General features: G+C 47.7%; 1 protein-coding gene across 1 annotated transcript in view; it reads left to right on the top strand.

Annotated features, from left to right (window-relative positions):
• Positions 1-13,078, top strand: part of MTAP (methylthioadenosine phosphorylase) — a 50,466-nt gene that overhangs the window by 13,894 nt on the left and 23,494 nt on the right. Inside the window, exons 3-4 of the mRNA XM_075411342.1 lie at positions 638-696; positions 9,732-9,899. Of these exons, the coding sequence (XP_075267457.1) occupies positions 638-696; positions 9,732-9,899 (227 nt within the window). The remainder of the gene's footprint in view (positions 1-637; positions 697-9,731; positions 9,900-13,078) is intronic.

Below are 13,078 nucleotides of genomic sequence, written 5' to 3' on the forward strand. Positions count from 1 at the left end.
CTGACATATCACAGTTCACTTCCCAAAAGTGGGACTGCCAGCAGCAGGGAAGAGGGAGGTTGTCAGGCAGCGGAGGGGAGTGAAGGGTGGTTTGGAGGTGTCTAGAACTCTTCCTCACACCCCTAACATGAGCTAGGGGGCCGTGGTAGAAAGGGGACAGAGAAGAGAACGGGGACTGTTATGAAAAGGAACAGATTAAATGTGATTTCTGTTGGGAGGGGGGTTTTAGTAGGGAGTGGCACTTAAGTCTACAGAAGAGAGTGAGATGTGCTAACCAATGTAAAGGCAATATGTACATGCTTTTTTTCACGTTTGTGTAGAGCTGTTTGAAATACCTTTTCAAAGTATTTGAACGTATTGCTGTTTCAAACCGGAAAGTGACGAGTTGCAATATTAATGGCAGTATGAACGCAGAAAAATTGTGATAATGCTTCTGGCATCAGAGTTTATCTTCGTGTTCCAGACTGGTTTTACAAATCTGCCATATCAAATTACATATTCTCAGCTGAATAAAACGTGAGGCTACAGTGGTAACCAGTGTTTTGTTTCATAACTATCCTGCTTATTTTTAAGTAGCATTTAAGGTTTCTAATGTGATTGTCAGGCTGTAACTCATTCTTATTTGCTTGCCTTGCAGCCATCGGATGCTTTGATATTGGGAAAGATAAAAAATGTGGACTGTGTGCTGTTGGCAAGGTAAATGAGCATTTTAAGGGGTTTTATATTGTGTGTCCTAAAGTTTTCTCAAAAGATTTTTCTTTTTACATCAGGTGAACTGATAACTTCATCTTGCTCTGTGTAGTTGCTAGCAAAGTCCAGCAGAAGTCTGGGATTTTTCGTGAACAAATTGAGTACTGCAGGGACTGAGAGTATTAAAAATATCATCTAGATTAGGAAAGAGAAATCCAGTGGGGGGGGTGCTGCCCTAGTATGAATCCCCTGCTTACCTGCTCAGGTGGTAGGTAGGTGATGGCTGATAACTTCAGTAATGTGTCTGCTACCTGTGTTTGCAGATTTCCTTTGTGAAACTGGGAAATTGCCTGTTTCCAGATGAACTGTATCCCTGGTATCACTGTGGGTTCTTCCAAATCGTTCCCTTTGATTACTTAGTCCTCTGGCTGTTAACTATTGCTTAGGAGGCTGCATCCTGTGTAGTTCTCCCTCCCTGGGTCAGTTTTATTCAGCCATCTCTTACCATACTCAGAAGAGACTCTGGAAGCAGGATCTGCAGATGGGTGCATGGAAATTTCATGCTGATCTAAGCATGGATATCTAGGACTACTAGATAAAACATAAGAATACTAGCACAGTTCTCAGCATCTGAACAGCATGGGCAGAGCCAGGTGCTGATAACAGGGTTCGTCAGCAGTCCCAGACAAGTCGAGGTGATGAATCAAGTCCAGGATCCATCCAGGGAGTCCAGGCAGGAACAGTGGGAGATGGGGCCAGAGACAGAGACAAGGCTGCAGTGTGTGTCCAAAGTCCATCCAGAAAACAGGTCTGGAGACAAACTACAGCACAAATCTGAAGGCCATCCGGGAGTCAGGGCTGGGGACAGGCACACCTGTGACATAGCTCAGGCCAGGAGCGAAGGCTGAGGCCTGAGCTTGGAGACAGGAGCGCCTAGGCTCACGGGCACTGGGTGTTTGCATGGAGGCCCAGGATCAGCTGACCAGGGCGATTACAACCCAGTGGTGCACTCACGGCCCTGATTCTTTTCATGCCAGTATTCTTCCATTAAGCTGCTGACTGTTACCATCTCTGCAACTACACTTCCATCTGTAGTCTTACTTTTCATATCTTGCATGGACTTAGCTCATGTATTTTATTACACCTGCACAGCATTTTTCTCATTTTCTCAAATGAAATGCTAAGCCAAGATCTCATTGCTGTGCTGTATCAAAGTAGCCCAAAGCCTACAGATGGCTGAACAAATCAGATGTGGTTTACATCCTCGCTGGGATTTATGATAATCCACATACAACCCCCATGAGTTTGCTTTTGGGGCTAAGGTACCTGCAACTTTCCTTTCTATTTTGTGAATAATAACAGAGTTGCTCATGAATGCCAGATTAAAAAAAAAAAAAAAATAGGTGGGTGTGTATATTCTAGAAGAGGATTGTGACAACTGCGACATTAAACAAGAAGTCTATGTGCATAGTAATTTGTCAGAAATGCCAATGACAACATGGGTATCCTGCCTGACAGTGCTTGGTCATTGTTTTGGTTTCGGCTGCCGCCGGCAAGAAAAGCGCCACGCGGCCGCCCCCCCTGCCGGCGTGGCGTGCGGAGGAGAATGAAAAGAAAGAGGCAGAAACTGGTGGGTCGGGATAAGGGCAGTTTAACAGAACAGCAAACAGAGGGAAACAGGAACAACAACGATACAAATAAGGAGAAAACACAACAACGAACCGTACGACCCAGACAGCCGCTCTCCTGAAACAGGACCGGCGCCGCGCCCCCCCAAGGCACGAGTGCGTTCCCGCCGCGCCCCCCCCCCCCCCCCCCCCCCCCCCCCCCGGAACCCAGCGTGACGTCACATGGTATGGAATACCGGGCTCTGTTTGGCCAGGTGGGGTCAGCCCCCACCCCCCGGCTGTGCCCCTTCCTGGAGTCCGGTGAAAATTAACCCTGTCCTGGCCAAACCCAGGACATTATCCACCCCTTATTCCATACCATCTACGTCATGCCCAGGTCCCCCATTGTCCAGTTGTTCACCACCACTTCTCCTGTCTCCAGATATCATTCCCTTAGTCTGTGGATCATCACTCTAAAGTGTCCGTTGAGTTCATTTAATCCGTGACTTCAGGCTCCATCTGTCGTAATGGTCTTCCGTGGCAGGAGAGGTGATGTGTGGTGATGGGCGGTCACTTGCTGCATCCGGAGCTCACGGCTGATGTATCTGGTGCGGCCTGTGCCCACAGTCTGCAGGAGATGTTGATCTTAATGAAGTTGCTGGATGCCAGTTGTTGAAAACCAGGTCCACTTCCATCATCGCTGTGCTCTGCTAGGTTCTCATCGAAGAAGTCCATCCTTCTTTAATCTGGAGAATTCTTACTATGCTACTACTGGTACAAAATACAACAATCATAACAGTGATAACAGACAGTGACAGGGTTATTTAACAACTAACTTTATACAATTTATTTATGGACTATTCTCGCCCAAAATTAAATCCCCATGAGGTACACATCGGACTTCCCCATCCTTCCGCATTACCCACCAGGTACACCCAGGTCCTTGAGCAAAAGCAATCCCGCGGACGGGCTTGCCTTTGCCCGAGGCAGGACTAACCCAAACCGTCTTCCCTAACATGTTCCGCATGTGCGCTACAGGAACTTTATCCCCTTCCACGGGGCGCTGATGTTTTGACTGGGCAGGACCAGCCCTGTTGGTGGACCCTCTGGTGTTAACCAAGCAGGTGGCCTTTGCTAAATGGGTATCCCAATTTTTGAAAGTTCCACCCCCCATTGCCCTCAAAGTGGTTTTTAGCAGCCCATTGTAACGTTCGATCTTTCCCGAGGCTGGTGCATGGTAGGGGATGTGATACACCCACTCAATACCGTGTTCTTTGGCCCAGGTGTCTATGAGGCTGTTGCGAAAGTGAGTCCCGTTGTCCGACTCGATTCTTTCAGGAGTGCCATGTCGCCACAGGACTTGTTTCTCCAGGCCCAGGATGGTATTCCGGGCGGTGGCATGGGGCACAGCGTAGGTTTCCAGCCATCCGGTGGTGGCCTCCACCATTGTGAGTACATAGCGCTTGCCTTGGCGGGTTTGTGGCAGTGTGATATAGTCAATCTGCCAAGCCTCCCCGTATTTATATTTTAGCCATCGTCCTCCATACCACTGAGGCTTTACCCGCTTGGCTTGCTTGATTGCAGCGCATGTCTCACATTCATGGATAACCTGTGCAATAGTGTCCATGGTCAAGTCCACCCCTCGGTCACGAGCCCATCTGTATGTCGCGTCTCTTACTTGGTGGCCCGAGGTGTCATGGGCCCACAGAGCTATAAACAGTTCACCCTTATGTTGCCAGTCCAGATCCACCTGAGCCACTTCAATCTTAGCAGCCTGATCTACCTGCTGGTTGTTTTGATGTTCTTCAGTGGCCCGACTCTTAGGGACGTGGGCGTCCACGTGACGGACTTTTACAGCCAACTGCTCCAGCCGGGCAGCAATATCTTGCCACAATGGGGCAGCCCAGATAGGTTTGCCTCTGCGCTGCCAGTTGTTCTTCTTCCATTGCTGCAGCCACCCCCACAAGGCATTGGCCACCATCCAAGAGTCAGTGTAAAGATAGAGCACTGGCCACTTCGCTCGACTGGCAATGTCTAAAGCCAGCTGGATGTCTTTCACCTCTGCAAACTGGCTGGACTCACCTTCTCCCTCGGCAGTTTCTGCGACTTGTCGTGTAGGGCTCCATACAGCAGCCTTCCACCTCCGCTGCTTCCCCACAATGCGACAGGACCCATCCGTGAACAGGGCATACTGTTTCTTATCTTCTGGCAGCTGGTTATACAGTGTGGCCTCTTCAGCACGTGTCACCTCCTCCTCTGGCGATGCTCCAAAATCTTTGCCTTCTGGCCAGTCCATGATTACCTCCAGAATTCCTGGGTGACTGGGGTTTCCCATTCGGGCGCGCTGGGTGATCAGAGCGACCCACTTACTCCACGTAGTATCGGTGGCATGATGCGTAGAGGGGACCCTCTCTTTGAACATCCAGCCCAGGACCGGCAATCGTGGTGCTAGGAGGAGCTGTGCTTCAGTGCCGACCACTTATGAAGCAGCTCGAACGCCTTCATATGCTGCCAGAATCTCTTTTTCAGTGGGAGTATAGCGGGCCTCGGATCCTTTGTATCCCCAGCTCCAGAACCCCAGGGGTTGACCTTGAGTCTCCCCTGGTGCTTTCTGCCAGAGACTCCAGGTTGGGCCATTCTCCCCGGCTGCGGTGTAGAGCACGTTTTTAACATCTTGCCCTAACCGGACTGGACCAAGGGCTATGGCATGAACTATCTCCCGTTTAATCTGTTCAAATGCCTGTCGTTGCTCAGGGCCCCATTCAAAATCATTCTTCTTCCAGGTCACGTGGTACAGAGGACTTAGAATCTGGCTGTAATTTGGGATGTGCATCCTCCAAAAACCCACAACACCCAGGAAGGTCTGTGCTTCCTTTTTGCTGGCTGGTGGAGACATAGCTGCTATTTTGTTGATGACATCCATTTGGATTTGACGGCGCCCATCCTGCCATTTTATTCCCAAAAACTGGATCTCTTGAGCAGGTCCCTTGACTTTACTTTGCTTAATGGCGAAACCGGCTTTCAGAAGGATCTGAACTATTTTCTCCCCTTTCTCAAAAACTTCCTCCGTGGTGTCGCCCCATATAATGATGTCATCGATGTACTACAGATGTTCTGGGGCTTCACCCTTTTCCAGTGCAGTCTGGATTAGTCCATGGCAAATGGTGGGACTGTGTTTCCACCCCTGGGGCAGTCGATTCCAGGTGTACTGGATGCCCCTCCAGGTGAAAGCAAACTGTGGCCTGCACTCTGCTGCCAAAGGGATGGAGAAGAATGCATTAGCGATGTCAATTGTAGCATACCACTTGGCTGCCTTTGACTCCAGCTGATATTGAAGTTCTAGCACGTCTGGCACGGCAGCACTCAGCGGTGGTGTGACTTCGTTCAGGCCACGGTAGTCTATTGTCAGTCTCCACTCTCCAGTAGATTTTCTCACTGGCCATATGGGACTATTAAAGGGTGAGCAAGTTTTGCTGATCACTCCTTGACTCTCCAGCTGGCGGATCAGCTGATGAATGGGGAGAAGGGAGTCTTGGTTGGTACGATACTGTCGCCAGTGCACCGTTGTGGTCGCGATTGGCACCTGTTGTTCTTCAACCCTCAGCAACCCCACAACGGAAGGATCCTCTGAGAGACCAGGCAAAATGGACAGCTGTTTAATTTCTTCCGCCTCCACAGCAGCTATGCCAAAAGCCCACCGATACCCCTTTGGGTCCTTGAAATAGCCTCTCCTAAGATAGTCTATCCCAAGGATGCACAGAGCCTCGGGGCCAGTTACAATGGGGTGCTTCTGCCAGTCCTGCCCAGTGAGGCTCACTTCAGCCTCCAGTAGACTCAGCTCTTGGGACCCCCCTGTCACTCCCGAAATGCAAATGGACTCTGACCCTTTGAACTCTGATGGCATTAAAGTACACTGTGCACCAGTGTCCACTAGAGCTTGATACTCTTGTGGATCTGACGTGCCAGGCCACCGAATCCACACCGTCGAATAGACACGGTTGTCCCTTTCCTCCACCTGGCTGGAGGCAGGGCCCCTCTAATCCTCGTCAGAGAAATTGCTGCTCACTTGCTGTAAGAAGGACTTGGAGGTCCCCTCCAGAGGATCAGAATCAAGGTCAAACTGTCTACCTGGTCTGGAGAGCTGACTGCTGGAAACTGGAGCAGCATTTTTCCTAGCAGAATGCCCTTTGGTGATTGTTTTACCTCGCAACTCACGGACTCGTGCCTCTAGACTTGAGGTGGGTTTTCCATCCCACTTCCTCATGTCCTCTCCGTGGTCACGCAGGTAGAACCACAGGGTGCCCCGGGGTGTATAGTCTCTGTATTCCCTCTCCTGAGCAGAGAAACGCTTGCCCCTAATAGCTGAGACACTGGCCCGTACAGGTGGGGAGTAGGACATGTTCTCTTTGATTTGCCGCACCTCCCGGGCCAGTTTCTCCACAGCTGAGACAAGGGAGGAAGAGAGACTTTCCTCATATTGCCGGAGTCTGACAGCCACCTCATCCACTGTTGGTGCCTCCTTACCCTTCCAGTTTACAACTGCCAGTGAGTTGGCATATGAGGAGGGTGCGCTCCACACAAACTTCCTCCACATAGATGCTGTGCACTGGACTTCATCTGGGTCTGTGGGTAACTGGTCATCGTCTGGTTCATTATAAACCAGCTCCCGCACAGCTAATTCCCTCAAGTACTGAATACCCTTTTCCATATTGGTCCACTTGCCAGGATGACATACAAAATCGTCACTGAAGGGGTACCTCTCCCTCACCCCTGACAGAAGTCTCCTCCAGAGGCTGAGGACTTGTTCCTTTTTCCCAATGGCCTTGTCAATGCCCCCGTCCCTGGCCAGGGATCCCAGCTGCTTGGCTTCCTTGCCCTCTAACTCCAAGCTGCTGGCCCCGTTATCCCAGCACCGCAGCAGCCAGGTGGCAATGTGCTCACCTGGGTGGCGGCTGAAATCTTTCCGCATGTCTCGCAGCTCGCCCAGGGACAGGGACCGGGTGATGATCTCTGTCTCTATCTCCCGCGATGACCCTGGCTCATCGTCATCCCTCCCGGAGCGATCTGCTCTCTTTGCGTCTTTCTTTAGTTTTACGGGGGAGACTGCTACTGGCACAGGTTGGTCATTGGGCTCAGCCGCGATGCCTGCAGCTGGAGCTGGGGCTGGAGCAGCTGCTGTGCCTGCCAGGGAAACCGAGGCAGACCCTGCTGCTGTGGCAGCGGCAGTGCCGGTCTGGGGGGCTGTGACTGCCTGCTGGGCTGGAGGGGCTGCAGGGCCAGCTGGGGGGGCAGCGCCAGCCGCAGCGCCTGCTGCTTCGCTTCCCCCCCTTTCCCCTTTAGGGCACTGAATCAGGTTGAACATGGCTCGGTAGGCATGGGCCAGACCCCAGCACGTTGCAGTGATCTGTGTCTCTCTGGAGTTCCCAGGGTGGCAGCACACTTTTTGCAGATATTTTACTAGATTGTCCGGATCCTGCACGTGTTCAGGGGTGAGTTTAAAACACACCGGGGTTGCCCACTGCTGTCCCACACACCTGCCCATGCTGTCCCACACACCCAGCCACTCACAGCTATCCAGGCCCGGGGCAGGTCTCTGCACGATGTTCTTAACTGCTTGCTTAACCCTAAACAAAAGCTGAAACCCATTCAGGAGGCATAACAAAAGGAGAGTGCTGCCCTGAGCATCCCACGGGTACTCGAAATTCTCAAAAGCCATTAGGACCAGCCTGAGGGAGAGAGGGGGGGCGAAAGAGTAGGGGAAGGTATCCCCTTCGGTTTTCCCCACAGATTGGGTTTGATTATTCACAAATTCTAAGACATGGGGTCCGAGGTACGGAAATGACCGCAGTGCCGCATGCAAATACAAGCCTAATTTCATGCACATTGACGTTATCATGTCATAAGTCGATATCGTACAGTACAGTAAAACCATAATCCTGATCCTTTTCCCTGTGACGATGAATAGCACCACAGGGAACAAGTACAGCAAGTACGGATTCAAAAAACACAACCATCTGATGAAAGACAGAAACATTTTTACCGGCGACTATTTAAGTAACACAGAAAAAATGCCTACAACAAAATTTAACAAAATCTAAGAAAGCAGTTTTAACACCCACTGCTCAGCCCTGCCGTTATCCCTGCCCCACGCTTGGGCGCCAAATATAATGTTTTGGTTTCGGCTGCCGCCGGCAACAAAAGCGCCACACGGCCGCCCCTCCCCCCGCCGGCATGCGGAGGAGAATAAAAAGAAAGAGGCAGAAACTGGTGGGTCGGGATAAGGGCAGTTTAACAGAACAGCAAACAGAGGGAAACAGGAACAACGATACAAATAAGGAGAAAACACAACAACGAACCGTACGACCCAGACAGCCGCTCTCCTGAAACAGGACCGGCGCTGCGCCCCCCCAAGGCACGAGTGCGTTCCCGCCGTGCCGCCCCCCCCCCCACCGGAACCCAGCGTGACGGCACATGGTATGGAATACCGGGCTCTGTTTGGCCAGGTGGGGTCAGCCCCCACCCCCCGGCTGTGCCCCTTTCTGGAGTCCGGTGAAAATTAACCCTGTCCTGGCCAAACCCAGGACAGTCATGTTGTGTGCAACTCCCAGTTCTCAGTTGATCCAGTTCGTAAGACCTTTTGGTCTCTGTGGAAGAATGAATTGGGAAATTAGCTTTCTCCTTTCCTCTTAAGTGGTTGAAAATAATTTTCAAATGTATTTAATCATGTGAGTGATGTATCTCTGTAGTGATGACAGAGATAACATGGAAGTTTGTCCTTATAAGACTGTGTTTTTCCTGTCTTGGTGAAAAAATACACTGCAACAGTGTCAAGTCATTCTTCTAATTTATGATAGCTGTCAGATGATTTTAAGAGCAATTTTAAGAGCAAAGAGAAGAATGTGATGATTCTACTGTTTTCTTTGGGAAGGTGACAGATTAAAACAGTATGTTCTCTCTGGTTTTAATTTCCTGTGATGTGCCACTCTTTTCTGGAAGAATACAAACAGCACTTCTGACCAGAAATTTGCAGAGGTGTATATAAATCTTACGAAGTTGTTGTGGTGTATAGAAGATACAATTTGCTGCACATGGGTTTTCAGAGTCTATGGAGCTGACTTACAAAATTCAGAGATAAATGCTTTTTTGTATTCTTAAGCTGCTGAAGTTTATTTGGAATATATTATCAAGATTCTTAAAGTCTTGAACTTCTAAGTTTTGCATTTAAAAAGAAAACCACGCCACTACTTCTTAAATCAAATAAAGAGAGAACCTTAATACAGTTAGGAAAACAAGCTGCACTTGAAGTAGCTGAAAAGATCAGTTCCACTTCCAATGTTGTTAGGGAAATTACATTTCCTGGAATTCTTTTTATCTGGGAGAAGGAAGGCAATTTCAGTCTCATTTATTTTACTCATGGAACATGTATGTTTGCAGACATGGAAGGCATCATACCATTATGCCATCAAACGTCAATTACCGTGCCAATATCTGGGCATTAAAAGAAGAAAATTGTTCACATGTTTTAGTGAGTACTGCCTGTGGTTCATTACGAGAGGAGATACAACCTGGTGATCTTGTCATAATTGACCAATTCATTGACAGGTGAGTAACATTTGTTTTTTATTGTGTTCTTAGTTTTGGGGGAGGGAAAAGGGCACAAGTGGGGTTAAACCATCCAATAATGTATAATGTTAAATTAATTTTTTGTGGAGTGAAGTGATAGCCTCAGTTCTTATGGCAAAAGGTGAGATTTGTACAAGAAGCCATGCTAGGAATGAGATTACAAGAAGTTGAGCTCTGTCAGACGTAGAAGAAACCCAGCTTTGAAGAATGGCCTTGAATGAAGTAAAGTGTAGCTCCTTGGGAAGAGTCTTCTGAAGAGATCTTCTGTTCTCAGATGTGGGGGAGGAACATGGATAAGAGCACAGGCTGTTGTAAGTTTTAAGAAGAATCTGAAAGGAGCGGGGGAGGTGCATGAAAGCATTGTAGGAGGCGAATAGGAAGATATAGGCAGTAATAATGAGACACTACAGAAGAGAGATCAAGTGCAACACAGTGGGGAAAGAGAAGAGGTTGTTATAAAACAAGGAGAGATGCTAACATTTTTGATTGGCTAAGTAATTTTTTTGCGAAGTCTGTGTGCTCCAGTCAGTACTCCCCTCCTTGATTATCTGATGTTCTGAAAAAATCAAGCAATTGGGAAAAAAAGCGCTACATTTAATGATCACCAGCTACACCAAATGTTTCAAAAATATGGTTGCACATTATAAGAGGTAAATTTATTAACAATACTGGTAGGTGTACTATATCTGGAAGTCTCATTTGTCCAATTTTAGATGTTTGGAATGGTTTATGTAGCTTCTTTGTGATGTTGTTCTCTGCAGTGCTGTTCAAGTTTTGACTTACATTTTTGTGTGTGCATAACTGAAATGCTTTCTTTTGTAAGAGAGTACATTTTAAGTACAGCGTATCTAGATGACTAAGTACCCTGCAGGAGCAAGCCCCAGGTAAACTGCTTCGTGTTGTACTAGAGTTGAGTTATGGATGGAGAGCAGCGGTATTGCTGACAATGGTCTCTTTTATTTCTTTTTTTCAAGTCTAAAAGTATTTAGACTGATCACTGTTTCTACAGATTAAATCATAGCCATCCTTATTCTGCCAGTAGTACTTGGAAATGAGTAATTTTAGTATTAATGCTGATTTATTTAGGAAAGATATTAAACACACTTCTGTACATGATTTAGATGATTGCAAGTAAAGCATCAGTTATTTTGATGGCATTATCATCTGGCAGACTCCTAGGTAGGTGAGGGAAGCATGACCATGCTAAGTTGTGAATTGCATGCATGGTAAGAAGTAGCCTCTGGCCTGCAGTTCTAAACAAGAAACGTTGTAAATGATTGCAGAGTTATTATCTGCTATGGATGAGGGTGAAAGTATGGAGAAACTAACTCTTGCAGAGATCAGGCAGAAAGACATTAACAAAGCCAGGAAATGAACCCAGATACGAAATCTGAGACCATCCTTCATCCAATATGTCATTATGAAAATTTACAATTAATTTTGAAGCCGGCTAATCTCCTCCCACAGTTTTACATTTCCCAGCACTTGCCAGTCTGCATCATGTTTTCTGAGCTAGAAAGGAAATAATCAGCTTGGTGAAGTTTGGGTTTTGAGAACATGTCAAGAAGAAGGAAAAAAAAAAAAACTGTTGTTGAACAGGTCAATGTATTTATCTGAGGTGAAGGTAAGTGAAAGAACAGGAATCATTTATGTTGGAGCAAAGAAGGCAAATAGTATATTGGACTGCATTAGTAGGGACGTTGCCAGCGGGTCGAGGGAGGTGATCCTTCTTCCCCTGTACTCGGCACTGGTGAGGTCACACCTGGAATGCTGTGTCCAGTGCTGGGCTCCCCAGTGCAGGCGGGACATGGGCATACTGGAGAGAGTCCAGCGAAGGGCCACAAATGTGCCGAAGGGACTGGAGCATCTCTCATACAAGGAAAAGCTGAGAGATCTAGGACTGTTCAGCCTGGAGAAGAGAAGACTCAACGTGGAGATTATCAATGTGTATAAATACCAGAAGGGACCATGCAAAGAAGAAGGAGCCTGGCTCTTTCCAGTGGTGCGCAGTGACAGAAGAGGTAGTGGGCACAAACTGAAACACTGGAGGTTCCCTTTGAACATCAGGAAGCACTTTTTCACACTGAGGATGACTGAACACTGGCACAGGTTACCCAGAGAGGTGGTGACATCTCCATTCTGGGAAATACTCAAAAGCTGTCTGGGTGTGGTCCTGGGCAACTGGCTCTAGGTGGCCCTGCTTGAGTGGGGGGTTGGCTCAGATGATTTCCAGAGGTTCCTACCTACCTCAGTCTTTCTGTGATCTGTGTCTTCATTTAGAGTTGATTCAGATACTCCTGAGTAGTAATGAAGTAGCCTGTATGTGAGCAACATTTAATTTGGGCAAGTAAGTTTTCATTTCTGAGTAGAAGAGTGAGGACTTGTTTCATGGCTTCAGGAAACTAACAAGCTTCTCAGAAGAGCAAGTGAGAATGTTTCGGTGTGGAAAGAGATAGCTAATATAAATTTAAAAATCATTACTAGCTTGCCCTATAATTCATAAAACTGACAAGTCATAATAGTCTGTTTTGTCTGACAGTTTGATTTCTGTGGTAAGTCTTTTTCCCTGATGGTCTTTCCCAGTGAGTGTTAGATTGCTGGTTCTTCAGAGGTAGGGTCTGCATTTTTGCTTTTCACAGGGGTGTATCATCTGTAAGAGTGATTGCATTATACGTCCTAAGACATTATGAAAACTACTGCTGATGGGAAGAAGGTTTCATGGGTCCAAATAGACCAATTGTCCACCAAAGTTGGAAAACATGCAATTTTTGTGAAATACCTTCTAATGAAAGATCATAGTCCTGCAAACAAACCATGTCAGCAGTCTTAGGAAAAAGGTACTGGTTAAAGCTGCAAAAACCATCAGTTATTTTTGTTGAAAGGTACCCTGGCTTCTGCATGGTGATTAACCCATGCCAGGCACTACACAGGAAAGAGGCTTGTGTCTAGGTGGGAAGGGTTTACCTAAGCTGCCATTAAAATCAGTGCCTTCGACGTGTCCAGATACCTTTTGGTATGAGGGCTCTAATTCTCTGTAGGGACGACATCATTATTCTTCTTTCAGGCGTGAAACAAGAAGGGTTAATAGTGAATGGGAATGGGAGAAGAACTAGAATTGAGCAGAAAGCTGTAGGCAGCGATTGTAATTTGCTCCCCTT

This window comes from Opisthocomus hoazin, chromosome Z, assembly GCF_030867145.1.
Source record: "Opisthocomus hoazin isolate bOpiHoa1 chromosome Z, bOpiHoa1.hap1, whole genome shotgun sequence".
In the NCBI taxonomy this organism is placed as follows: Eukaryota; Metazoa; Chordata; class Aves; order Opisthocomiformes; family Opisthocomidae; genus Opisthocomus; species Opisthocomus hoazin.